This window comes from Candoia aspera, chromosome 2, assembly GCF_035149785.1.
Source record: "Candoia aspera isolate rCanAsp1 chromosome 2, rCanAsp1.hap2, whole genome shotgun sequence".
In the NCBI taxonomy this organism is placed as follows: domain Eukaryota; kingdom Metazoa; phylum Chordata; class Lepidosauria; order Squamata; family Boidae; genus Candoia; species Candoia aspera.
In genome coordinates, this window is record NC_086154.1 from 10,095,745 (window position 1) to 10,122,021 (window position 26,277).

The following is a 26,277-nucleotide window of genomic DNA, read 5'->3' on the forward strand; positions in this document are numbered from 1 at the left end:
TCTCCTTGCCAGCCTTTTAACAAACACTGCATTTGTGAAAAGGTGCCCAGAAAAACAGAGCTTTGATTCCAGTGCCTTTTCTCTCTTATTTTCTGTCCAATATTTTTCCTTCTCAGTGGACAGCACTTGTGCCGTTTTCAAGAAGGTGGAAGGCATTTATGCTTTGATGGGTGAATAAATTTGAATGAGTCAGGTCTGTTGCCTAGTGCTGCTGTATCCTTCAAGGAGCGCTGCGAATAAAGACAGCGAAAGAGCCGGCCAGTCCCTGCGGGAGGAAGCATCTACGGCAGGGGCTGCTCAGTCTCTGCTACATCAGAATATGGATCCTGAAATAAAAATGGAAGAACAAGACTCTGTTGACCCTGAGCCAGGAGAGGGAAGAGCACATTTTCTAAACACTGGAAAGAGCAGGGAAGACCCAAGCCATAATGTAAAACAAGAGCCAGAGGAAAGTCCATCAAAGAATTGGGATGCCCAGTTGCAAGACTTTCTGAAGACCCTGCAGGATCCTCATGTAAGAAGGGACGTTCCACAGTTCCTTGAGCCAAAGCTGTGGAGTGGTCCTAAATTGCCTTGGATGTCCTCCCAAGGAGGGATGGATACCAGCAAGTGGTCAAAAGAAATGTGGATTTCCCAAATCCAGACTCATCTCCTTGGGACAACCCAACAGGATTGGGAGACCCTTCTGGACGTTGCCCATGGTGGGAAGGAGAAGGTTGGAGATCTAGCTGAAGAAGCCATCAGGGTGGAGACAAGATGCCATCGTTTTCGGACCCTGGGCTACCAGGGGGCTAAAGGACCTCGGGATTTTTGCCAGCAGCTCCAGGAGCTTTGCCGTGAGTGGTTGAAGCCAGAGAAACACACCAAGGAGCAAATCCTGGACTTAGTGACCTTGGAACAGTTTCTGGCTGCCTTGCCTCTGGGTACGCAGAACTGGCTCAGGAGAAATGGCCCAGAAACATGTGCCCAGGCAGTGACCTTGGCAGAAGAGTTCCTCTTGAAGGGGCAAGAGACCCAGGCATGGGCACAGCAGGTGAGGCTGTTTGCAACTTGGACCATTGCTGTTCTGGGGTTTATAACCACACAACATAAATTAGATACTCCCCAATCATGATAAAAAATACGTGCCTGCTCACCAGCTACTTGTATCTGTTAGGATGCAGTTCCTTTGATGAGGACAAGGGATTAGGGGACAGTTTAAGGATGGCAGGTGAAGGTACTGTATTTGCACTGGGAGAGCCAGTTTGGTGTGGTGGATAAAGGCGCAGGGATAGAAACTAGGAGACTGTGAGATCTAGTCCTGCCTTAAGCATGAAGCTGGCTGGGTGCTTTGAGCCAGTCCCTCTCTCTCAGCCCTAAAAAGAAGGCAATAGCAAACCAGTTTAAAAAATGCTGCCATCTGCATGGACTTGACCCTGTAGTTGCCAGGAGTCAAGACCGACTCTAAGGCGCACACACAAAAAAGATGTTTGCACTGGATCAAGGAGACAATCCCATGGAACGAGACATCACTAGCAATGTCTTTGTGGGTATCCAGGCACCTGGGATTATTCTAAAAGGCATCCTTGGAAACCTCAAATGAAGTAAAAATTCTGTATATGAAATCTCACAAGATCAAATCTCATCAGAGTTCAGTGTTCTCCTATGAGATCTTATGTATCATGCAAGAATCGATATCATTTCTTCGTGAGTAAGGTAGCATACAAATAAAAATGATATGTTGAAGATATAATCTATCCTGTTGAATAGATGACATTTCATGGGAGTTGGCCTTTTAACTACTAATATGATTATTTTTAGGAGCTGCATAAGAAATCACAGCATGGTGCCCGGAAAGGTTACTGAACTTTGCTGCACAGGGGGAGCTGAAAATAAGCATTTGAAATAAATGAAAATAATATGGCTGATTCCTGTTAGCCTGAGGATGCTCTTGGGGCGGCCAAAACCCTTTTTTATATATTTATATATATAGAGAGAGAGAGAGTGTGTGTACACACACACACACATGATTTTTATTGTTTTTTTATCTGTACTGTTCTATTGTGCTAGACCACAGGAGTCTTTGGATTCTGGCAATGTAGCAAGTAAATAAATATACGTAAATAAATATAACAAGTAAATAAATACAGTAAAGGACTTCCAAGCTAGCCTGTCAGGTTCCAGTGTTTGTTTGTTTTTAAATCCAGGTAAGCTGCTCAGAAATCCTCTTTTTTTTTTTATAAACTGAGGAGCAGGAAACTAAGTCCCTCTAGTCAGTAAATGATGCCTTATTCACCCACTGCCATTTTGATTTCATCATGAATTCACTTGGAACTGTTCCCCCCACCATCCCTCCCAATCTTTCCAGGTGACAGAGATGTCAGAAAAAGACTTTGGAAAAGCGTCCAAGACAAACCAGCCTCCATCAGAACCACTGAAGGACCAAGATGCTGGAAAGGTTAAACCAGAGGGTGATGGCAGTGGAAACTTGTGTAAGCCGCTGAGAGCCGGGCAGCGTATAAATTTAATAGTAAATAATTAAATCTCCCTGTCAGGTTCAGTGTTTTTGTTTTTTTTCAAATTCAGGTACAGGTCCCACTGAATACTGTTCAGGGTCTTGGACTCCCATTGCTGTCTTGTTTCTGAGATGAAAGGCTCATCCCAAACATGGAACATGGGACATATACTGTCCTGACTCCCAGGAAACACTCTGAGACAGGGAACTGGTCTCTAATGTTTTATTGCTAATACATAACAGGAATCCTAACAAACTGAACAAGCGTGGGAAAAACCCAGCCATATAAACCCCGCAGGTTAAGGCGGTCCCAATCGGTACCTCTTGGAATGGCTCACCAATTCCTCAGTGCTACGCATGTGCTTAACAGTCTGGATGGGAGCCCCCTGCTCGCCATCCTTACTCATGACAATACAGGTGTAGACTTTCACAGCCAGTATCTGTTGGGCAGGGATGAGCTTCAGGGTTTAGTGACCGAGATCTATTCAACAGATCTCCTAGTTTGTTGTCTAGACCATGGTCACTAAATCCTGCAGGTTAACTCTGCAGAACATGGGGAAGTAGGAGAGTCCAACCTACAGGTGCAAATCTGGGGCATGAAACCACTTTCTTGAAATACAGCTCATGTTCTCTGTGTCTCACAAGGGCAAGAGCTTGGAAGCCAATTCATAATTATAATTTGCCTCCTGTCTTAGAACCATCTGTGTCCATAAAGGGTTTAGCCATATGCAGAGGAAGAAAGGAATAAAACTGGTCTTCGAGTGCAGGATTAAGGAAGTCGTGACCAGCGGTGTCCACAGCTTCATAGTCTGGTGCTGGGGAAATCTCTTTTGGTTCCTGGCGGTTGGAGATACATAATCCAGGCTCTTCCCTGCAGAAAGGCAGAACAAAGTGCAAATATTTGCTATGCGTGTGAGGCATTTATATATTTATTTGCTGAATTTGTGTGCCTTTAAGTCCCAGCTGACTCATGGCAGTTCACACTGCAACAATTAAAACATCTACGGTATAATGTAATCAATCATAAAAGATCCACATTAAACACTGTAATTCCAAAACATCCATAGGAAATCAGTGCACATGCACATAAATACTCATGCAGTAATTAAATTACTACTAAGAATGTATTGTTCATTCTGTTTATTTATTTACTTATCATTCAAATTTTGCTACCGCCCATCTCCCCCAAAAGGGGGACTCTGGGCGGTTTACAATAAAATAAATAAAATCAAGACTATAATAATAACAATTAACATCTATAAAAACAATTACAGATATAAAATGCAGTAAATAAGTATAAAATCCAAGAGGTTAAAAATTCTGATCAGGTGGGAGGGGCTCTAAGGCGCGAGCCAACCCCATGGATGGTTGCCCACCTGCCTGCCCTGTGCGAGATGGCAGAACCAGGTTTTCAGGGCCCTCCTAAAGGTCGGAAGTGAAGGCGCCTGCCTCACTTCTGCGGGCAAGATGTTCCAAAGGGCGGGGGCAACTGCCCTTTATCTTCTGTTTTTCATTCAAGGAATGTATGGAGGAGCCTCTGAGATAAGCCAGCTTGAAAGTGAGTGGTAGAAAGTCATGCAGTGATTTTCATGCCATAGTGGACACTTGAACTTGGGTTCTCACCCAATACTTTAATAATCCAAATATCAACCCATTCAAGCCTTGTTCTGCGCAACCATAAAGGTTTTTGGTGCCTGGCAATTGATTGAGGTCCACATTCTATACTCTTCCTATAGTTGGGGGCAAAAGGCTGAATCCTGTGGTGGCATATCCAGAATGGCAGGAAAAATCATTGGGCACAATGATTACCCATTTTGGGGGGATACCAAATTGCTGGTGGGAGCAGGCAAGCTATCCAAAGGGAGCAGGTTAACACAATACATTCCTGTTGATGTCCAGTTTCCTTTTTTTCTTTTAGCAGGCGTTGGGTGGCTGAATGCAAGTGGCGAGCTGAACCTTCTGTCAAAGAGCTCTGAGAAAATGGAGCCTCTAAGGATGTTTTTGGAAGCTACCATAAAGAGTGATTTGCTGGATTTCAAAGAGAATGACGGCACAGCACACACAGCACCGAGGCAGAATGGAAATGATGTAGGGAAGCGGGTGGATCGGCTACTTCAACCCCAAAGTGTTTGCAAAGGGGTCAATGAGCCTGCTCTCCAGGAGGACGAGAATGGGATAAATAACAATGGGAGTTGGGGAGGTGTTGATCCGAGCTTGCAGATTACGACAAATGAAAGCACAGATGCAGAAGAGAGGCCGTTCAGATGCTGGCACTGTGGTCAAAGCTTCAGTAACAGTTCAAATCTGGTGACCCATGAGAGGAGCCATGTTGGTGAGAAACTGTATAAATGTTCTCACTGTGGAGAAAGTGAGAGGACCCATACGGGCCAGAAGCCCCACAAATGTTCCCACTGTGGGAGTACTTTTGGCAGTAACGCTCACGAGAAGATCCACGTGGGAGAGGGACCTTACGCATGTTTGGAGTGTGGGAAAAGCTGCAGTCAGAAATCTGATCTTCTAAAACACCAGAGAACCCACACGGGCGAGAAACCTTACCAATGCTCTGTGTGTGGCAAAAACTTCAGAAATGGGTCAGGTCTCAAAGTACACCAGAGAATCCACACCGGTGAGAAGCCGTATAAATGTTTGTACTGTGGGAAGTGTTTCAGCTGGAGCTCACACTTCATGTCGCACGAGAGAATCCACACGGCTGTGTGCTCCTACTGTGGAAAAAGCTTCAGTCAGAAATCAGAGCTGGTTGAACACGAGAAGACTCACGTAGCCGAAGATTCGTTGGCCTGCTTCGCCTGTGGGAAAACCTTTGAACTCAGTTCTGAGCTTGTGGCCCACGTGCGGACTCACAAAGAGAAGCCGTTCGAGTGCTCAGCCTGTGGGAAAACCTTTAGGAACAGTTTGCAGCGCATTGCGCACCAGAAAGTCCATACAGGCGAGAAGCCGCATAAATGTTCCCACTGTGGGAAAAACTTCAGCCAGAGGCAGAGTCTGATTGTTCATGAGAGAATCCATACTGGAGAAAAGCCACATAAGTGCTTAGTATGTGGGAAAAGCTTCCGAAACACCCCTAATCTTAAATCGCATGAAAGAACTCACACAGGAGAGAGACCATATAATTGCTCCCATTGTGATAAAAGTTTCAGGTGGAGTTCGCATCTCATATTGCACAAGAGGATTCACACAGGAGAAAAACCCTACAGGTGTTCCGAGTGCGGAAGAACGTTTGACAGGAGATCCAACTTGCTGGTGCACTTGAGGATCCACACAGGGCAGAGGCCATACATCTGTTCAGTCTGTGGGAAAAGCTTCATCTCAAGCTCAGTCCTTTCACGACATCAGAAAGTCCATGTGGGGAAAGATGTCGCAATGTGCTTAGAATGCGGGAAAGGTTTCAGGCAGTGCCGGGACCAGACGGAAAAGGTTTCAAAATGTTCCGAGTGCACCCAGAGGCATTCCCTGAGTTTGGATCTTGAACGTGCACCAATGCAGGTGAAGGAGAAGACATTTGAGTGCTTACTGTGCAGCAAAACTTTCAGGAACAGCTCGCACCTCATGACGCATCAGAGCGTCCACACCAAGGTTCAACCAAGCCAGTGTTTGGACTGTGGGCGAAACATAATTAGGAGGCCTAACCTCATTGCCCCTTTGAGAAACCACTCTGGGGAAACCCCACAGAAATGCTCAGAATGTGACAAACAGCTTAACTAGGTCCTGGAGGAACACGTGGACCTCAACTTTTGTCCACTCATCTCCTGAACGTTGCATTTTGTTCTTCTGTCAGAGGGCATCCATGGTGTTGGTGAATGAGTATGTCGAGATGGCCATGACTGTGGGATCAAAGCTCAGCCCCTTTTATATATGTATGGATGCGCATCAAAAAGAGAACTTCAATCACATGGTTGCAGCCTCCATCTTGATCTTTTTGAATGCTTCCACAGATGGTCACTGTCCTCTGTCAATTGCCACATGAACATGTTGCTCTAAATTAGAAATTATTTATTTCTAAATTATATTCACTTCCTATAGCCCAAGTGGGGCTTCCCCAGCGCCCCCCCCCAAAAGTCATGGAAAATTAGTTTTGATTGGGACTGAATATGTCGGTGGGCATTATATGAACTGTACTTAATAAATCTATTTAAGTTTTAAAATTAAATTCAATTTAGGGGTTGCCCTGGCTCTTCCCATGTTTTTGGAGAGGTTCCATATGGCCCTTGGCCTGAAAGAAGCTGTGAGTTCTATTTTGAAGAAATACAATTCAATCAGGAGAGAATGAGACCTCAGCATGCTGGCTGGGGCATGCTGGGAGTTGAAGTCCACCCATCCTAAAGTTGCCAAGATTGAAGAACACTAGAGTACTCTCTGAGATGATCCTTGATGGAATGGAAGTTGGGGTTCTCTCCTGTGGAGTCCTTGGTGCTCTCTGAGCCTGGTTGTTTGCTTGGAGACATTTCGTAGTCCAACTAGGCAACATCTTCAGTGCTAGATGGGAGTGGGCCTTGCTACATTTATATACCGTGGCTTGCCCTGCCAGTGCTGGTGGGGTGTTGTTCTCTCCTTGGTAGTTCCTTGATTAGGCTGTTGTTTACTGCTTGATTGTTTGTCTGGTGTTGATCCTGGTGTTAATCTTACTTATCTGGGTGTTAATTGTTGGCGAGGAGTTGGGCAACTAAACGTCTGCAAGCAAACAACCAAGCACAGAGAGCACCAAGGAATCCACAGATCAACCCTGAGCTATAAAGAGTCTCTTCTCTTGGATTCAGTTCCTTCCAACTCTTTTATAGACATGCTGGATTATCTCAGCTTTCTTGCTGGGCTTCCTCAACATCTTTCATATATTTTTAGTGGTGGTTTTTCTAGTAGTCTGATTAGCGGTCAAGATGTTCTTTGTTATAAGTGTGCCATGATAGTACCAAATACCTGGATAGGACATTCAAAATTTTCTGACCCTTCAACACTTGGCTTGGAGCATCTTGGAATATCTTGTTTATCTTGCACAATCATTCATATATTTCAGATCTTTTTCCAATGAGCACAACTCTGGAACCTTTTAATGCAGTGTTTTTCAAACTTGGCAACTTTAAGATGTGTGGACTTCAATTCCCAGAATGCCCCAGCCAGCCAGCAAGGAATGAACAATTAGGAAGAAATCCCTCCAAAGGTACCACACCCAAGTTGTGAAAGGTGGCGACTTGGGAATGGAGTTGAAACGGCACAGGAAGGAAAATAGAGATTGATCTGCCATCGAGCTGCGGAAACCAAAATAAGCTGTTTGGAGTCTTCAGCAACAGAGCAGCATCTAAGCTGAATTAATTAATTAAAACCAAGAAAAAATCATAAGCAGAATGAAATGTGAAGTTTGAAGTCCACACACTTTAAAGTTGCCAAGTTTGAAAAACACTATTTTAGCGCTATTAACTCATTAGGGTAGTTTTGATGGTTAACTAAACCATAGCTTTAGGACAATGTGGGTTGTTAGTTCACCTCCTGCCATAGCAGGTGCTATCTTGGCTACCTCTTTTACAAAAAGGTTTATAAAAAGTAACTTTTACATGTCCCTGATCAGAGTTCTGTGGTTGAAGAGCATTGGGATGGAGACTTATGCAATTCGTTCCTTAAAAAAAAAGTGTGAAATTGGGATGCAAAGTATGCAGCCCGAAGGTCATCTTGAAACCATGGCTTGGGGTTGCCAGAATATTTGGCAACTCTATTGTTCTTTGTTCTTTAAAATCTGCATTTATAAGCATAGGTGTTAAAAACCATGACATCACTTGTCTCACAAAGTTATCATGTAAATAATACATATGGTGTAACTGATGTCAAATGCATCATAATTACATTATTTGCATGAAGATGTCACCTTGTGTGTCCTTACAGGCATTCAAGTTTGTAAGATGCATTCACATCACACAGCAAGCTATAAGGTTGGTTTGTTTTTGACTTAGTGTGTTGTGTAAACCCAGTTGGGATTTAGAGATCATGGTTCATGGCTTGGTCTGATATGTGAACCCAGTCATTTGTGGCTTACCGATCATACAAGAATTAAACTAACCCTGGCATAGTGCTGTGTGTGATCCCACACTCCCAGCCATTGGCTTAGTTCTTTGGTTTTATCTCAGCCAATGGCTTGATTTGAAGAAGACCTTCAGATCTTTACATTTCATTCTGCTTATGATTTTTTCTTGGTTTTAATTAATTAATTCAGCTTAGATGCTGCTCTGTTTCTGAAGACTCCAAACGGCTTATTTTGGTTTCCACAGCTCGATGGCAGATCAATCTCTATTTTCCTTCCTGTGCCGGTTTCAACTCCATTCCTGGGTTGCCACCTTTTACAACTTGGGTGTGGTACCTTTGATCACATTTTGCTTTTACCCTTTCTCCAAGGCCGAAACTTCTGTTCCATCACTGTGGCATCTGTTGAGTGTTGCCCATAGCGATGAGGCCTGCTGGCATTCCAGAAGCCTGGAACATGTCCTCTCTTTGGTCATTGTGGGACAATCTTGGCTCAGGCCAGTTGTGAATGATTTTCAGTGAAAGACTGAAAGGTGACCCTCCATCTGAGGTCTTTCACCCAAGAGCCCATCCTCATAAAGAAGCTGTGTTCATCACGTGTTTGACTGGGTTGTCATCATCTCCCCACTTCTGGTAACTCCATGTTTTTTTCATAGTTGCTCAAGAGAGAAATGGATCCATCAGAAAACATTGCTATGCATGGGCACCTCAAAGAATGCTTATAAAAAAAATTTGGTATCAGATTTCTTATCTAATTTATCATGTTCAGATGTGGCTTTTTTTCTTTTTTTGGTTCCAGATAATTACCAAATTCTAGCTTTATTGGGGTTTGGAAAAGAGAATTACACTGTACAGGTGGAAAGATATTTTAAAGAACCGATTCGAGAGATGCGTTCCTGACTGATTTTTGAGATACCCTTTTATTTTAAAAATGAGAAGATGGAGCAGTATTTTCTGCACGGTCTAGACACTTCATTTCTTATTAATAGTATAGTCTCTCTTTTGCATTCTTCAATCTTTTAAATCACAATTATTGATTCTTTGTGCTATCTCTTTTACTTATTATAGTAGTTATGTTTCACCTTAAAAATTAAGTACAAAAAAGAGAGAGAAATTGGTTGAGTGAATACGATTGCCACCCTATTCCGCTTTGGGGAGGGAAATTTTGTTTAAGATGTTAGCCAGGCTGTGACAGAAAAGATGTTTAACTTGATGACTGCATTAAACCCAGCCCACTGGGTTAGTTTATGATGTCATGTATTAGGCAAGCCCTAGACAAATCCCTTGTACAGTAACCTTTAAGCCCCTGTTGTTTGATTGTGGCTTAGCCTGATGTGTAAACCCCACTTTTTTTTTAGAATGAGGTTCCCCCTGAGATTTGAACGGCCCCCACCGTGCTGGTGTTTCGAAGGGCCTTTGGCGAGCATGATTGAAGCTCCCTTTTTCTTCTTTTTCTCTGTTCCCAACTGTGTTTGTTATCTCTGCCTTGTTCTTTTTTTTTTTGCTTTGTGTTGTTTTCTTGTTAGATATAGATAGATAGATAGATAGATAGATAGATAGATAGATAGATAGATAGATAGAGATAGATAGATAGAGATAGATAGATTTTTGTGTGATGGGCAGCCATATAAAGATAGATAGATAGATAGATAGATAGATAGATAGATAGATAGATAGATAGATAGATAGATAGATAGACAGACAGACATGATATGGGCATTGTGATTGATTGATTGATTGATTGATAAATAAAACGACTTTTGTGTGATGGGCAGCCATATAAATAGATAGATAGATAGATAGATAGATAGATAGATAGATAGATAGACGGACGTGATATGGGCATTGTGATTGATTGATTGATTGATTGATAAATAAAACGACTTTTGTGTGATGGGCAGCCATATAAATTGATAGATAGATGGTGGGCCTATGCCCAGGCAAGACCCTTATCCAAACGAAGTACACGTGCCCTTTTCATAAATCCATTAGATAGGGGAAAGCGACAGAAGCATTAAACCCCGGGGCTGTTACTAACAGAAGCTCTGATCGCTTGATTTTGTTATACCCCTAATGCATCTGCAGGAAAAGCAATGTGGGTTTCTGAACCCCGCCCTCGACGCTTCCTCCGCTAGCCGCTCACGGAAGGTGGCTGAGTTTCTGGAAAGGGGGTCGTGGGAAAGCTCTGCTCTGACCTAGGTACTGTTTGCTCCGAATCGCCGCCTGACCCGAACCCCGCTCTGCTCCTAATCGGGTCCTGCCGGGTCCCCGGCGAGGGCTGCCGCGAGCCTCGTTCTCCGCGTGGCTCGAGAGGCTGGCGGCGGGCCAGGGCAGCGAGGCAGAGAACCGCCCGCGGGCGTCCGGATTCCTGCAGCCCAGATCCGGATTTCCGAGTCCGTACAAATTTCTGATCGCCAGTGCTGGCTGGGATTCGCGGGAGCTGCACATCCGGCGGGCGCGCGTTTGGGAAAGGTGGTCCCGCATGGCGAGCTTTGCTTCCAGCACTTGCCATCCATCCTCCTCCCTCTCTTCCAAAACACCTGCGACCGATCCACGCGCCCCGACGCTTTGTCTCTTCCCCCTGCAGCTCCGAAGGGGTTAATGATACCGAGACCTCTTTGCTAGAGGGGCCAAGAGGCACGACTCCTTCCTACTTCCCAGCCCTCCACCCTTTTACTGGTGGGAGCCTCAGTTCTGGATTTATTTTCTCTTTATTTCCCTTTTCCTTTTCCCTTTGCAGCCTGGGAGCAGCTGTGGCGCGCTACCGGGGGTCGACAGGCTGCAATGCAAGGAGAAGGTGAGTCAGAGGAAGGCGCCGAGAGGGGGATTCAGCGGGAGGAGGAGAAGGAAGTCCCCGCCTTGAGCAGGCTTTGCAAAACGGGTAGCAACTCTCCTGCAGGGACCTGCATTGCCCCTGCCCTGCCTTGCCTCATCCATTTACTCCCTCCCCTCCCTCATCCATTTACTCCCTCCCCTTCCCTTCCCTCCCCTTCCCCGATCCTCCAGGACCAGGAGACAAGGCATACAGGAGAAATTTAGAAGAAAAAGGTGGGGGGCCCTGGTCCCATCAAGGAAAGATTTGGGGTGGGTCTCCAGGGCATCCCTTTGCCCCGCGAGCAGGGGCCCCACAAAGCAGAGCAGGAGTGGCTTGTGCGATTTGGAAGAAAGCTCAAAATGGGAAGATGGAGAGGAAGGGAGCTAGCTAAGAACCTTTGAGCCAGACTCTGAAATGGTCAAGGAACAGTTTGCTGGCTGAAGTCTGCCTGGAATAGGCAGTTGATGTCTTTAAGGACAGCGAGCTGATAAATGCAGAGTGGATCAGGCCACACCAGCCTGGATTTTTTTTCTTTATGTCTGGGTTTCTCAGATGTGCAAAGGAGGCTTTCTTGACTTACAGGTTAACTAGAGCAGCGCTTTTCAACTTGGGCAACTTTAAGATGCGTGGACTTCAACTCCCAGAATTCCCCATCCATTTGGGGAATTCTGGGAGTTGAAGTCCACCCATCTTAAAGTTGCCCAGGTTGAGAAGCGCTGCTCTAGAGCTTTAGTATGCTCCTCACTTCAGAAACTAATGAAAACTAGGGGGACAGTCTCAATCAGAGGGAGCCCCAGGGGCTGCAGAAGACAAAGTAAGGGCCTGCAGCTTCCCCCCCGCCCATCTAAAATAATTAACTATACCACTTTATAGTAAAAATATATAAGACAGGCACTATGCATTATGTAGTTAATATAAGGTGTTTGTATTTGGATTTATATGTTTAGAGGAATTCATGGAGGATAACTTTTTGAGTTAGGTAGCTCCAGGGAATATTAGAAGGTTATTTCAACAAATGCATCCAATGAATGCTTTCCAACTCGACTGGGACTGTGTCTCCCAGAATTCCCATCTGTGGGAATGGCAAATGTTGAGCTTTTCCAACATGTCTAGGAGACATGGGGGGGGGGGGAAGACTAATAGACTAACTTCGTGTTGTGCGCCAGTTACGCCCCTTCCTGGAGTGGGAGGCCCTTCGAACGGTCACTCATGCCCTGGTCATCTCCCATATAGACTACTGTAATGTGCTCTACATGGGGCTACCCTTGAAGAGTATCTGGAAGTTACAGCTGGTCCAAAATGCAGCTGCGCGGGCAATTTTGGGTGCTTCAAGATCAGCACATATTATCCCATTGCTGCGTGAGCTGCACTGGGTGCCAGTTTGCTTCCGGGTCCAATTCAAGGTGTTGGTTATCACCTTTAAAGCCCTACATGGTATGGGTCCAGGTTACCTGAGGGACCGTCTCATCCCCATTACATCGGCCCACCCGACCCAATCATGCAGAGAGGGCATTTTGCGGACCCCGTCTGCAAGAGAATTCCATCTGGCGGGGTCCAGGAAACGGGCCTTCTCTGCAGCAGCTCCCGCCCTTTGGAACATCCTTCTCCCGGAAGTGAGGCTAGCCCCCTCTCTTTTGGACTTCAGGAAACGATTGAAGACCTGGCTTTGTCACCATGCCTGTAGTGGGGAGAGGAAGAGCCACTCTTGCGGTTGGTTGGCTCCCTAGGCCTGCTGAGGCTGGTCTAGTTCCCCTTTGGGTGCTATTAGATCTGCCGTTACTTGGATCTCATTACATTTTATATTTATTTATTGATATTGATATTTATGGATTACGGATATTATTTATGATTTTATTGAATTTTTAAACTGTTTTATTGTGAACTGCCCAGAGTCTCCTGTATGTGGGAGATGGGCGGTGATAAAAATATGATTGATAGATAGATAGATAGATAGATAGATAGATAGATAAAAGAATTATTGTGTGAAGATGATGGTGAAGTAGACCTTTGAGAAGATCCAGCAAGGCTCTTCTTTAGCAACATTGTACCCTAGTTGGGTATGGGAAGACATTTGGTGGCCAAATTATTTACACCGTTGGAAAATCGGTTCCCCACTTCTTTTGGAAAACTCTGAAAAAACGTTCTGCAATGTTCACAAAAACATTTGTGTCTGCTGAACGTCACCCGTTCCTAAGACCTGTGGGGAGACATTTTGAAGAAATAAAGCAAAATGAGATCAGGAATGTTATTGGTAACCTTGATTGTAATTCACAGAGCAAAAAGAAGTAAAAATGGAGCAGGAAGTGCCAGAAGGGGCTGGAAAAGGGAAAAGATCCAAGGCTGTACTGAACGATCTCTGTGGCCCCCAAGCTGAGATTGGCACTGAGCTTCGGTTTCAGAAGATTTTGAAACCCATCAAGCAGGAACCGGAAGACGAACTGCAGCAGCGCTGGGAAACCCAGTGGCAGAAATTCCTGAACACCATGCAGGCCCCTTATTTCCCAGAAGTACACCCACAGCTGTCTCGGCCCCCATCAGAGGACAGTCCTAAAGAATTTCAAGCTGCTTTTTCCCCCTTGAAGGGGATCACAGAGACCAGGATATGGCCTAGAGAAGAGGTGTTCAGCCAGGAGACCCTTGGGACCTGTGAGAAAGGCCCGGATCCTTCTGTGCAAGTGAAAGAAGAGATGTGGGGGGAGGACATGGACAGCTTGGAGGAGCAGAGCCAGCATTTCCGTCAGTTCTGCTACCAGGAGGCTGAAGGGCCCAGAAATGTTTGCGAGCAGCTTTGGAGGCTTTGCCACCAGTGGCTGAAGCCGGAGAGGCACACCAAGGAGCAGGTCCTGGAGCTGGTGGTCCTGGAGCAATTTCTGACCATCCTGCCTGAGGAAGTACAAGGCTGGGTAAGAGAAGGCAGGCCGCAGACCTGTGTCCAGGCGGTCACCCTTGCAGAGGATTTCCTCCTGAATCTACAGAGAAGACAGCAGGTAAGGGCTTTTCCATTGCCAAATCCTGTAAATCTTGACTGGGGTGTAGTGGACATCTCTATGGCATTATGTATCCTGCCTCTCTGCTTCATTGCACAGTTGAATGGACAAGTGGAGCATCTCTATGCAGAGAGAGTCTATCTGTATAATAATTTGGAAGAACAATAGGAACAGATCCTGTCTCTATCTACCTATTTATCTGATTTGCATCCTACCTTTTGTTCAGGAGCTCAAGGTGGCATGCATAATGCTCCCTCCTCCCATTTTCCTCACAACAACCCTGTGAGGTAGGTTAGGCTAAGGGAGAGCAACTGGCCTGGACCCCCCCTCCCTGGCAAGGAGCTTCAATGCCTGAGAGGCTACTAGAATTTGAGCCACTAGTATCACCTGTGTTTCCAAGAATACCTCTGGGCCTAAGTGGTCCCCACTGGCTTTCTCAGAAAATAGAACTATAGCTGGTAGTTTATTTGGAACTTTGCCCATTGGAAAGGAAAAAAACCCCCAAAAGTTAGCTGGAGTAGTTGGGAGTGTCTTAGAGATGTGGAGGTCCCTCCTGCCATATGACTATTTTATGACTGGCATTTTGTGACTGGCTCAGGTGTGTCAGTGGCATCTGCTTTGGGATGGATGGATGGATGGATGGTCAGTTCATCATCAGACTAGGAACCCAACATCATGTAGGTCAGCACTACTTTTATTGTAAAGCTATAGTAACAGAGCCTGAAAATGTGCTTCCTCCCTCCCTCCCTCCCTCCCCATCTTTCTCTTTGTGAGAACTAGGGAAGGTTTTCTCGGAGACGTTCTCTCACATTACATTCCTTGCTCCGGACTCAGTCCTCTTTTATCTGACAGTGGTGTTGGTAGTGGCTCTTCCTCTGGTCCTCAAGGCCATTCCCTCTTTCCTCTGGAGGGAAGGAGGGAGGGAAGGGAAGGGAGGGGAGGGAAGGGAAGGGAAGGAAGGAGGGAGGGAAGGGAAGCGAAGGGAAGAAGGGAGGGAGGGAGGGAAGGAAGGAAGGAGGGAAGAAGGAGGGAGGGAAGGAAGGAGGGAGGGAAGGGAGATGTCATGAGTACTGATGGTGAGCAGGAGGGGGCACCTATCCAGGGGGGAAAACGCAGCGTAGTACTGAGGAGTTGAGCAGCCATTCAAAGAGACACAGAACAGACCCGCCTTGACTTTGGGGGTTTATCTGTCTGGGTTTTTCCCACGCTTCTTCAGTTTGTTAGGATTTTCTGTCTAATGTAGCAGTAATAAAACACTAGAGACCTATTCCTCATCTCAGTGTGGTTCCTGACTGTTAGGACAGGAGGGAAGGAAGGAGGGAGGGAAGGGAAGCGAAGGAAAGAAGGGAGGGAGGGAAGGAAGGAAGGAGGGAGGGAAGAAGGAAGGAGGGAGGGAAGGAAGGAAGGAGGGAGGGAAGGGAAGAAAGGAGGGAAGGAAGGAAGGAGGGAGGGAAGGAAGGAGTGAGGGAGGGAAGGGAAGGAAGGAGGGAAGGAAGGACGGACGGACAGACGGACCGCTGATTGTCCTGTGCGCCCAACAGCTGTTGGAGGCCAGCCTTGGTGCTGATCACAGCACAGGGTAAGAGATGGGTCTACGTTTCCTCAGCCCTGTCACTCTGTTCTGGGTTGTGTCCCTGATCTGCTGCAGGAACTGGAGCTTTTTGAAGAGGTGGTGGTTAACTCCCCCAAGGCAGAACTGGATCCATCAGACACAGAGGACCTGGGGCAGTCCGTGGAGGTTGAGCCCGATGGTGATGGCGACCCTCCCTTGTTCAGTAAGTGTTGGTGCAATGAGTGGCTGACCTTGACTGCAAATGGATGAAATCCAAGCTCAGGTGGGCTATACAAATAGTCCTCGATTAACAACAGTAATTGGGACCAGCAACTCTGTTGCCAAGCAACACCGTTGTAAAGTGTGACATCCCATGACCACACTGACAGTGGCAGTTCCAGTTCCCCTCTTAGGCAAACCCCTTGCAGTCGCAGCATCCGGTGGTCATGTGATCACCATTTGTGACCTCCCGCCGGCTTCCCCATTGACTTTGCTTGTTGGAAGCTGGCAGCGAAGGTCGCAAATGGTGATCGTGTGATGCGGGATGCTGTGACTGTCAGAATTGCGCACTGGTCACCAAGTGCCCGAATTTATCTATCTATCTATCTATCTATCTATCTATCTATCTATCTATCTATCTATCTATCTATCATCTATCTAATCTATCTATCTATCTATCTATCCAGTTTGTCCCTGCCCATCTCCCCCCATTGGGGGATTCTGGCCTTAAGTGTGCTCAGGTGACCACAGGGGCACTGCAACGGCCGCAGCTATGAGAACAGGTCGTAAGTCCTGCTCGTTCAGCACCACTGTAACCACAAACGTTCGCTGAATGAGTGAGTGGTCACTGAACAAGGACTACCTGAACGTCAAGGCTGCTTCGGTGCCAGCATGGAAGGAACTGGTCCTGACAGGGTCTATAGAGGGCCTCTTCTATGAGATTCTTCTCGCTTTCGTTCGAAATGCTTCTGCCATCAATCCAAGCCTTGTCCTGGGCACCTTATGCAAATTGCAGAACCAATACCAGAAGAAGAAAATCAAATGTACAAAGTGATAGGAGTATGCCTTGGAAAGGCAAACATTACAGGTAGTCCTCGTTCAACGGCCATTTGTTTAGCAACCTTCTGGAGTTACGACAGTGCTGAAAAACTGACTTACGGTCATTCCTCGCACTTACGATTGTCGCAGAGTGCATGTGCGCACCCCCCTCCACAGTCACGTGATTGCGATTCAGACACTTGGCCACCATCGCACATTTACAATGGTTGCAGCATCCTGCAGTCACGTGATTGCCATTTTCTATCTTCCCAGCCGGCTTCCAATAAGCAAAATCAATAGGGAACCATGTGATTCGCTTAATGACCGCCACAAAAATGGTCATAAACAGGTCTGGATTTGCTTAACGACTGCCTCACTTAGCAACCTAAATTCTGGTCCCAGTTGTGGTTGTTAAGCAAGGACGGCCTGTCCCATTGTCTGCATCATTAAACCCTTTGAGACATTTTGGTAAAATAATGAGCCGCGGTGGAGACTTGACATCCAGGAAGAATCAGAGGATCAAGAGGTAAAAATGTTTGTGCTGCACATTTTCACAAGTAGGAAGAATCGATGCTCAGCAGCTGCCCAGTGTGGGAGATGCACCGCCTCAGCTTACTTTGCTGCAGGAGAAGGTCTCAAGGCTGGGAGAGACCCTTCTCCAAAATCCTGGGATGCTCATCCTCGTCACGGAAAGCCAGGATTGAGGAATCGGTAACCTTCCAGAGTTGCTGAACTACAATTCCCAACTATTCTCACCCCAGATAACCAATAGCCAGGGAAGTGGGAAGTCTAGCTCACCAGCGTTAGCGACTGTACTCGTTTTCCATCCCCGAGGCAGGCAGCATTGAGTCAGTAACCCAAGGGAGCATTTGCTCATGGCGTAAGTGAGGTCTCTAGGGCTGAGAAAGGAACTGGAGCATCTAGACGTATTATTAACAATGAGCACGCTGCTGTTCCTAGGTCAGTCTTACCTGTAGAAGGGGTCAGTTTAGCCCTTTGGTTTTACATTCTGGGCACTAGTGGTTTAAACAGCTTTTAGAGAACTCATCTGACTGCATTCACTGACAAATAAGGGCTTTATTTATTTAAATTTATTGGCCACCCAACTCCAGTGGACTCTGCTGCAGTTTTGCTAGAGCAGTGTTTCTCAACCTGGACAACTTTAAGACGTGTGGACATCAACTCCCAGAATTCCCCAGGCAGCCTTGGGGATGCCCACACGTCTTAAAGTTGTCCAGGTTGAGAAACACTGTGCTAGAGTTTGGGCCTATTCAGTTTCCAAGATTCTGTATATTAACTTCTTTTGACAATAAGTCGAACTAATGAGACCCATTGTGAATGTTTCTTTCTGGGATTTTCTCTGCCTTTAGGGATCTGCTGCTCCTCAGTGTATCTCTGAAGATGGAGGCATCCAGGCCAGAATCTCAGCAGCTCATATAAATATTGTCTTCTTTGACCTTCCTTACCTAATTTCCCAACAGTAACATCCTAACTTTCCTAACCTAACTCCGTAACTGTAAGAACGGATCAGCAGTGGGACCAGTGACCCAGGAAAGTGGTGGGCTCTCTTTCACTGGATGCATTCAACTGTGAACCCACCTATGAGAGATGCTTCAGGGTTCCTGCACTGAGCAGGATTTGTCAGCCCAACAAGGTAGACCAGACTGAGAAACCCATGCCCTTGGGTGGAGCATGACAAGGAAAATGCAAACACAAAAACATTCTGTTGCATCCCTTTTTAAAACATATTCATCAAACTAAGCCAGTAGTCACCCACAAACACGCTATGCCAAAGACCCATTTCAGTAAAATGATTTTTTCCTTGTTGTTTTCCTGTGCCACTAACAGTACAGGAACATAAACAGTTGTGGGGTTGGCCATTGGCACATCTAGTTGGAAAAACCTCTCAGTTGGACCTGCTAGAGACTGAAGCTGCAGCTCGCAAAGTGCATAATCTGCCATTACGTTATGGCAGCCTAATGCAGAAAGGAAACCTTTGCTGTTAAATTCCTGGTTTGGGATTGCTGAGTCACTTTCATGTTGTCATGGTATGTGGGAAAGACCTTGGGAGACAGGGCGAGGGGATACTGATTAAGGAATGGTCAGATAAAAGAGGGCAGAGCCCACAGCTGCATAATGGGTGGGGCAAGAGGCTCAGAAGGGACCCTCCCTAGCTGCTTGGGCTGTAAAGAAGCTGGGGGGCGTGGGAATTGCACTTTCAGCCTTGCAAGATTCTATTAATGTAGCCTGACAATAACGTAGAATTAGTTCATCTGGTCATGTTTCATGTTTGGGAACCTTCTACTTGGAAAGGCTGACACATGTAGAGAAAGACATTAAACTCATCTCTTACTCGTCTGCATCCTGATTCCGTCTACTGCTTTAGGGAAGGTGTCAGGTTTTCTCAAATTCAGTGCAAATGTTGTAGGCTGAGTTTGTGATTCTGTCTGGGCAGGTGACGGGGAAAGGAGCCAGAGTCATCAGCCAGAGGAAATGGAGCCTGGAGAATTAAGCAGGATGTCCAGAAAAGACATACGAGAGCAGGTTATCCCGGATCCTTGCTTTGCTTCAGGTTGTGAGAACGAGGAGCAGGATCTTCGTCAGGGAAGCGCCTGGAAGGCTGAATTCAGTGACATCTCCTTCGAAGGAGGCAGAGGGACCTCTTTCCAGGTGCCTGAAGTAGCAGGAAGGCCAAGAGGTCAGGAGAGACTGAGATGTACCCAAGGAAACTCAGCCAGGAAGGTGCCCAGAAAAAACACGGCTTGCAGGGAAGATGGTTCGGACAGAAGCCCCAGCCAGAAGAGGCTTCCCGGGCAGGGGTCCCAAAAGACGGCCCCAGAAGGTGTGAGAAGTGGCCCGTGTTTTGACCTCCCTCAACCCGCCAAGACTCTGTCCTACGAATGCTCCTACTGCGGCAAGCGGTGGCCCTGCCAATCTCAGCTGCGCCGGCATGTCAAAATCCACACGGGCGAGCGGCCGCACAAATGCACCGACTGTGGGAAGAGTTTCAGCACCAGCTCAAACCTCAGCCAGCACAAAAGGGTGCACACCGGGGAGAGGCCCTACAGGTGCAAAGACTGCGGGAAAAGCTACCGACGCCGGGCCTCCCTGGTCCAGCACGAGAGGGAAACGTGCCGGAAGGGGAACCAGTTAAACGCCCCTGCGGTGGGGTACGTGGTGTTGGGGAACTGCACCTTGCTGTGTATGAAGAAATCAACACCGAGCGGGAAGAATCGTGTGATTGCGCCAAAGGGAGGGGAGGTCCCGCTCGCCGCTCAGCCCTTAAACCTCTTAACGGGATGTTCACAAGAGAGAAGCCAGTTAAATGCTGGCACTTAGGGGTCCAGGAAGCCTGAGCTGTAGGTGGTGGGACGCTGCCCTTGGCAAAACAAGACTCTCGGCTGGGGGAGAGGGACGCAGGCGGGGAGATCTTCCTTGGAACCAAACATCTGCGGGAAAGAAATGGGCAGGCAGGTGCTGACGATTAGGAAGACTCTCCTATTTCAGCATCCTCAGTGAGAACGGCAATGCAAAACTAGGAGGAGGGCAGGGAGGAGGCTGAAAATGGTCGACGGAGGCCATCTTTGGAGGGTCCTGCAAATAGATGGCTTGTTGGCCTTCTTGGAGTGGATGGTGCAAAGAATTGGGAGAAAAGTTCTGAATGGAAGGAGCTTGCTCTCGAAACGGGTTGGGCCTATTTGCAGCTTTACTAAGCCATTTAGAGCAGTGTTTCTCAACCTTGTCAACTTCAAGCTGGGTGGACTTCAACTCCCAGGATTCCCCAGCCAGCCTTGCTGGCTGGGGAATCCTGGGAGTTGAAGTCCACCCAGCTTGAAGTTGACAAGGTTGAGTAACAACTGATTTAGAGTATGCCAAAATGAGCACAATATCCTAGCCTTGGACAGTAGGGCTGCGCAGAAGTCTGGATTCCAAATGAACAAGAAAATCTGGAGCCTGCCCAGGTGGGGATGTCATGCCTGTCGGCAACCCTGTAAAGAAGCAGAGTCTTTTCCTGGGCTTGTACAGCTTCCCTAGGCAAAGACGCTTGGCTTAAGGATGCACCGACAGGGGCAGTGCAGATGTGCTGCTCCAAGTGACCTGTTCCACTTGGGACTGGGATTGTTGCACAGCCTGAATGTACAGTGGGGTTTGACAAAGGCCCTGGCAGCGGTGGTATTACTCTTCTTTTGCCGGTCCAAGCTTAAAGGATCTACATGGCTGCAAGTTGCGCAGGTTCACTCAGTTCGCAGACAGACAATCACACCATGGGCAGACCAGGTGTCACGGGTCTTTAGGAGGAAAGCCAAAGCCTTGTCCAGACTCTTCCAGAACACCAGCAGTGTGAAGACAACTTTTGAGGGGACAAGGGTGAGAGACGGATGCGTCTGTGGAAATGAGGGCACCCTCACATCCAAAGGCATGCATTTCTGCATCCTTCAACCCAGACATGAATTTTGGTGTCAAAAGCAAGTTGATTGCCCATTGGTTCAGCAAATAAACTTGCCAGATTCTCTTAATTTCTCCTTTTATTTCTTGCTTGAATTCTTTTTGAGCCCAGTATCATTTGGGGAGGGGGTGGTGGTGGTATATGCGGCATGCTGTGCCAAGAGCACACAGAAAAAGAGAGACAGGTAGTCCCTGACTTACGACCACAATTGGGACTGGAACTTCTGCGCTAAGCAAGGTGGTTGTTAAGTGAGTCACACCCAATTTTACAACTTTTATTGCCACAGTCGTTAAGTGAATCACCATGGTTGTTAAGTTAAGTGAATCACATGGTCATTAAGCAAATCGGGCTTCCCCCATTGACTTTGCTTGTTGAAAGCTGACTGGAAAGGTTGCAAATGGCGATCCTGTGGCCCTGGGATGCTGCAAATGTTGTAAATATATGCTGGTTGCCAAGTGTCTAAATTTTGATTGCAAGGACGCTGCAACAGCCGAAAGTGCGAGGGCCGGTTGTAAGTCACTTTTTTCAGCGCTGTTGTAACTTTGAATGGTCACTAAACGAATGGTCGTAAATCGAGGACTACCTGTACTGTAGTTGCAAGTACAAGCACAAATGAAGGACCCTCGTATTTCCTCTTTCTTCCCCAAGATACGCACATGCAAACTTGAATGGGGCTAGAAATGGGGTCAGATAGTCGTGTTCACTCTGTTGCGGCAACCCAATCATCAGCTTAGCACACTGTGCGAATGCAGCTATTTGTAGACTCAAGAAGGGCATCTGGAAATCATCTGGTCCAACCCCTGCACAGAATGTAACCGCAACAGCTACCCTGAGTAGGACACATACAAATAATTGCAATAAGTTATAATTGTAACAGACCATAAACAAACTTCCTTAACCAGCTTCGCCTTACTTCCTCCAGCCGAGAGTCTGTTTCTTAAGGAACGTCTGTCCTACTAGAGAACAGCTCTTACAATTGCTTCCAATGTTTAGCTCTCATGGAGAAAACCTTTCTACTGTATGTGGTCACTAAGACTCAATGCTGGCTTGATGGCACATAATCAATGTTTAACCTAAACCTAAACAATAAGAATTCTAATTAATAATCTGTACAATCTAAATAATAATACTCTAAATCCAGGAACGCATTTGGGGACAATGTGGATTAACTTTCCCTCGCTGGGTAGCCCAGTTTGGTTGTTAGATGGTTATGAATCTGTCCTTAACTTGGTTGCTTGATGTAAGCTGTTCAGAGCAGTTGGGATTGGAACAACATTCAAGTGAGTGAGTGAGTAATCCATCAAATTCCCCTATTCTTACTGTACAGAAATTGCTTTCCCCACCCCACCCCCAGGACACCCTCCAGCTTGTCAATTTCCACCTTCAAATGTGAGTTCAGATGTTCAATGCAAGATGGGTCAGGAACTGGTCGCACAGATCCCTCTGGGATTTTACAGGAGTCTGTCTCACGCGTGGGCCACAGAACACGCGTGAGAGATGGCACATGCGTCATCCTCTTGCATGTGGCAATTTTTCAGATGCAGAATCTCAATAGAATTCCGTGATCAAGGATGAGATCTTGTGGGAAATGGCCAAGATCTCATGCAAGCCCAACAAAGGCTCAAGGTTTTAGTTCTCCTGCAGGAGATCCTAGGGACAATCTTGCCAGATTTCTCAACCTCAAGAAATTTCACTTGTGGGTCTTTTTCCCCCCCATTTTCTTTTTTTGTGACCCAGCCATTGTGTGAAATTACGTGAGAATGTCTGGCAATGGAAAATGTTGCTAACCCTGTACACACTCATATTTGGACGATATTATTCCCATATAGGTATCCAATAGGGTTCAGGAGTGGAAAAGCCATTTTGGTGAGCAGCAAAGAACAAAATGGGCTGGCTCCGTATAAGGCTGCAAGCTGTCCACGGAGGATTTCTATGGAAACATATTTGTTAGATTTCATAGAAAGTATCTTGGGGATCCTCTAGTCTAACCCAGTGGCCAGGGCAGTAATTCATTTCCTAAATTTGCCCAAAAGGACTGATTTTAGCAGGAACCATCAACAGCTATCTGTCTGTACACAAACAGCACAAAAATGCCCATTTGTTTGTGAGAGAGAACCATGAAAAAGAATGTACGCTCCTAAAAGTTGCATACAAAAGGAAGAGTGTCTTTAAAAAAAGAGCTTACACTGGGAAAACTGAAAAAACAAGCCATGGGGGAGATAACGATAATAGGGCAGTTTTTAGTTCTAAAAAAAAAAAAATAGTTACCAGGGAAATTTGCTTCAGCAACTCTGTACAATCTGAAAAAAATCCATACGAAAACTCTGGTTTTTTTGGAGAACTGCAAATGATAAAGGCTGCCTTCTAAAATTCTTCTTTAAAAAAAACAGCCAAAAAACACAAAGGACTAGAAACTTGCCTTGACAGTAAAGAGGCCAGAGTGCTTGTAAACTAGATGCAGGGATGCTCTACGGTTGAAATCAGAAGTTCCACTTTCACCTTCTCATCCTAATTGGCAGCTATGGATTAAGCAAGTGCTGCCAGGGAAACATAGTTCAATGTGATCTGGTGGGCAAATCGTAGTAGGTGCTAGTGGGTAGCAGAGGGGAGAAGGACTAGAAACATGTCTACTCTTTCCAGCACCAGCTGAACATTTGGTTTAAATTCCAGCGCTGACTTCCCTGCACTGCACAGGGACAAATTCTCCAAGAGGTAGCAAGGAGGGGGCTATCATAACCCATTTGGTCTTGCAAGAAGTTACTGATAATGTGAATTATCTCACCAAGGTACAATCCTCAACCCACCAAATGCCAGGAAAAGCTTTGCAGGATTTCAATATACATACGTATATGGGTTTTCCAGACTTCTCTAAAATTTGACCACCCTTGTGGTGACCCTTCCACGCGGCCACCCTTGTGGTGACCTTTCCACGTGGCCACCCTTGTGGTGACCCTTCCACGTGGCCACCCTTGTGACCTTTCCACGTGGCCACCCTTGTGGTGACCCTTCCACGCGGCCACCCTTGTGGTGACCTTTCCACGCGGCCACCCTTGTGACCCTTCCACGCGGCCACCCTTGTGGTGACCTTTCCACGCGGCCACCCTTGTGGTGACCTTTCCACGTGGCCACCCTTGTGGTGACCCTTCCACGCGGCCACCCTTGTGGTGACCTTTCCACGTGGCCACCCTTGTGGTGACCCTTCCACGCGGCCACCCTTGTGGTGACCCTTCCACGCGGCCACCCTTGTGGTGACCTTTCCACGTGGCCACCCTTGTGACCCTTCCACGCGGCCACCCTTGTGGTGACCTTTCCACGTGGCCACCCTTGTGGTGACCCTTCCACGCGGCCACCCTTGTGGTGACCTTTCCACGCGGCCACCCTTGTGGTGACCTTTCCACGCGGCCACCCTTGTGGTGACCTTTCCACGCGGCCACCCTTGTGGTGACCTTTCCACGCGGCCACCCTTGTGGTGACCTTTCCATGAGGATTTTGTCAACCAGAAAGACAACACTCTGTCCTGGGTAGCCATAAGATGCTCTCGCATGGAAATGTGACCCACCTGCAGAAGCACTGGGGAGCGCCTGAAGCTTTCCCCCCATCTGAATATTCAGGCTTTTTCTTCTGCACGAACCCTGTTGTGTTCCATTAGCAACATTTTATCAATGGAGCTTTTGTCGCAATTGGAACCTGCTAAGGTTTTTCCCCCTGTGCGAAACCAGATTCCCTTTCTGACCGAAGCTTCTCCCACATCCTGAGCGTCGGTGTGGCTTCTTCCCGGCGTGCACTCTTTGGTGACTGCCAAGCACGGAGCTCTGCTGAAGCCTTTCCCACACCTCGAACATCCATGCGCCTTCTGTCCGTTGTCGATTCGGATGTGTTTCGTGAGGGATGATTTGACCCCAAACCCTTGTCCACGCGTGGTAGGCTGATTCCACACAGGTTTCTCTCCTGTGTGGGTTCCCTTGTGGGTAATAAAATTTGACTTTGAATTAAAGCTTTGTCCACAGTCTGAACCCGGACATGGTTTCTCCCACGTGTGCATTCTTTTATGGTCAATGAACTGAAAGCTGGTGCTAAAACTTTTCCCACTCTTGGGGTATGTGCACAGTTTCTCCCGCTGTGGATTCTCACGTGCGAATTGTTCCCCAGGCTCTTCCCGCAGAGGGAGCATCTGTGCGGTTTCTCCCCCGCGTGAGTCCTCACGTGCATAACCATCAGTTGATGTACCGCGGGCGAGCCGTTTGCTGCACTGGGAACACGGGTGCGGCTTCTCCCCCCGTGTGAATCCTCAGGTGGAAAACGAGACTCCCTTTCTGGCTAAAACACTTCCCACAATCGGGGCACGGAACGGCTTCTCTCCAGGGTGGGTCCTCTCGTGAGTGATCAGGTGGGATTTCTTTGCAAAACTCTGCCCGCACGGAGTACCCTCGTAGGAACTCTCATCTGGGTGGGTTCTTCTGCGAGTGGTAAGATTGCATTTCAAAAGGACGTTTTGGCTGCATTCAACACGTGTGCATGGCTTTTCTCCTGCGGGTCCCTTAGAGCTGCGGTCCCCAACCTTTTTGGCACCAGGGACTGGTTTTGTGGAAGACAATTTTTCCAGGGAACTGGGGGGGAGGGGGGATGGTTATTTTTCCACGGACCGGGGTGGTGGTGGATGGTTTCAGGATGATTCAAGTGGTGGAGCTCAGATGGTAATGCAAGCAATGGGGAGTGACTGTCAATACAGACGAAGCTTCGCTTGTTCACCCACCGCTCGCCTCCTGCTGTGTGGCCCGGTTCCTAACTTGCCACGGACCGGGACTGGTCCACAGCCTGGGAGTTGGGGACCCCTGCCTTACAGGATCAATTTCCTCACAGCTGGCACTGAAGGGTTTCCCACCAGCTGTGCAGCCTGATCTTTTGTGTGGATTCTCTCTT

At 47.1% G+C, this 26,277-nt stretch overlaps 2 protein-coding genes across 2 annotated transcripts; both read left to right on the top strand.

Annotated features, from left to right (window-relative positions):
- Nucleotides 1–6,677, top strand: LOC134489848 (zinc finger protein 184-like). The gene is made up of 3 exons (XM_063292722.1): nt 1–1,102; nt 2,348–2,471; nt 4,140–6,677. Exons 1-3 carry the CDS (start codon nt 185–187, stop codon nt 6,215–6,217), a joined length of 3,120 nt encoding a protein of 1,039 aa, XP_063148792.1. The 5' UTR covers nt 1–184; the 3' UTR covers nt 6,218–6,677.
- Nucleotides 6,678–13,359: 6,682 nt separating this feature from the next.
- Nucleotides 13,360–20,677, top strand: LOC134492109 (zinc finger protein 165-like). Its single transcript, XM_063296269.1, has 3 exons — nt 13,360–14,320; nt 15,969–16,095; nt 19,366–20,677. Exons 1-3 carry the CDS (start codon nt 13,625–13,627, stop codon nt 20,247–20,249), a joined length of 1,707 nt encoding a protein of 568 aa, XP_063152339.1. The 5' UTR covers nt 13,360–13,624; the 3' UTR covers nt 20,250–20,677.
- Nucleotides 20,678–26,277: the final 5,600 nt, after the last annotated feature.

What these genes read in the sequence shown, in the direction of transcription:
- LOC134489848 (XM_063292722.1), top strand. Translation starts at nt 185, where the DNA reads ATGAGTCAGGTCTGTTGCCTAGTGCTGCTGTATCCTTCAAGGAGCGCT. An exon ending in CACAACATAAATTAGATACT is followed by an intron (nt 1,103 to 2,347) that starts CCCCAATCATGA and finishes CAATCTTTCCAG; the next exon opens with GTGACAGAGATGTCAGAAAA. An exon ending in TGATGGCAGTGGAAACTTGT is followed by an intron (nt 2,472 to 4,139) that starts GTAAGCCGCTGA and finishes AATAATCCAAAT; the next exon opens with ATCAACCCATTCAAGCCTTG.
- LOC134492109 (XM_063296269.1), top strand. Translation starts at nt 13,625, where the DNA reads ATGGAGCAGGAAGTGCCAGAAGGGGCTGGAAAAGGGAAAAGATCCAAG. An exon ending in ATCTACAGAGAAGACAGCAG is followed by an intron (nt 14,321 to 15,968) that starts GTAAGGGCTTTT and finishes GATCTGCTGCAG; the next exon opens with GAACTGGAGCTTTTTGAAGA. An exon ending in TGGCGACCCTCCCTTGTTCA is followed by an intron (nt 16,096 to 19,365) that starts GTAAGTGTTGGT and finishes CTGTCTGGGCAG; the next exon opens with GTGACGGGGAAAGGAGCCAG.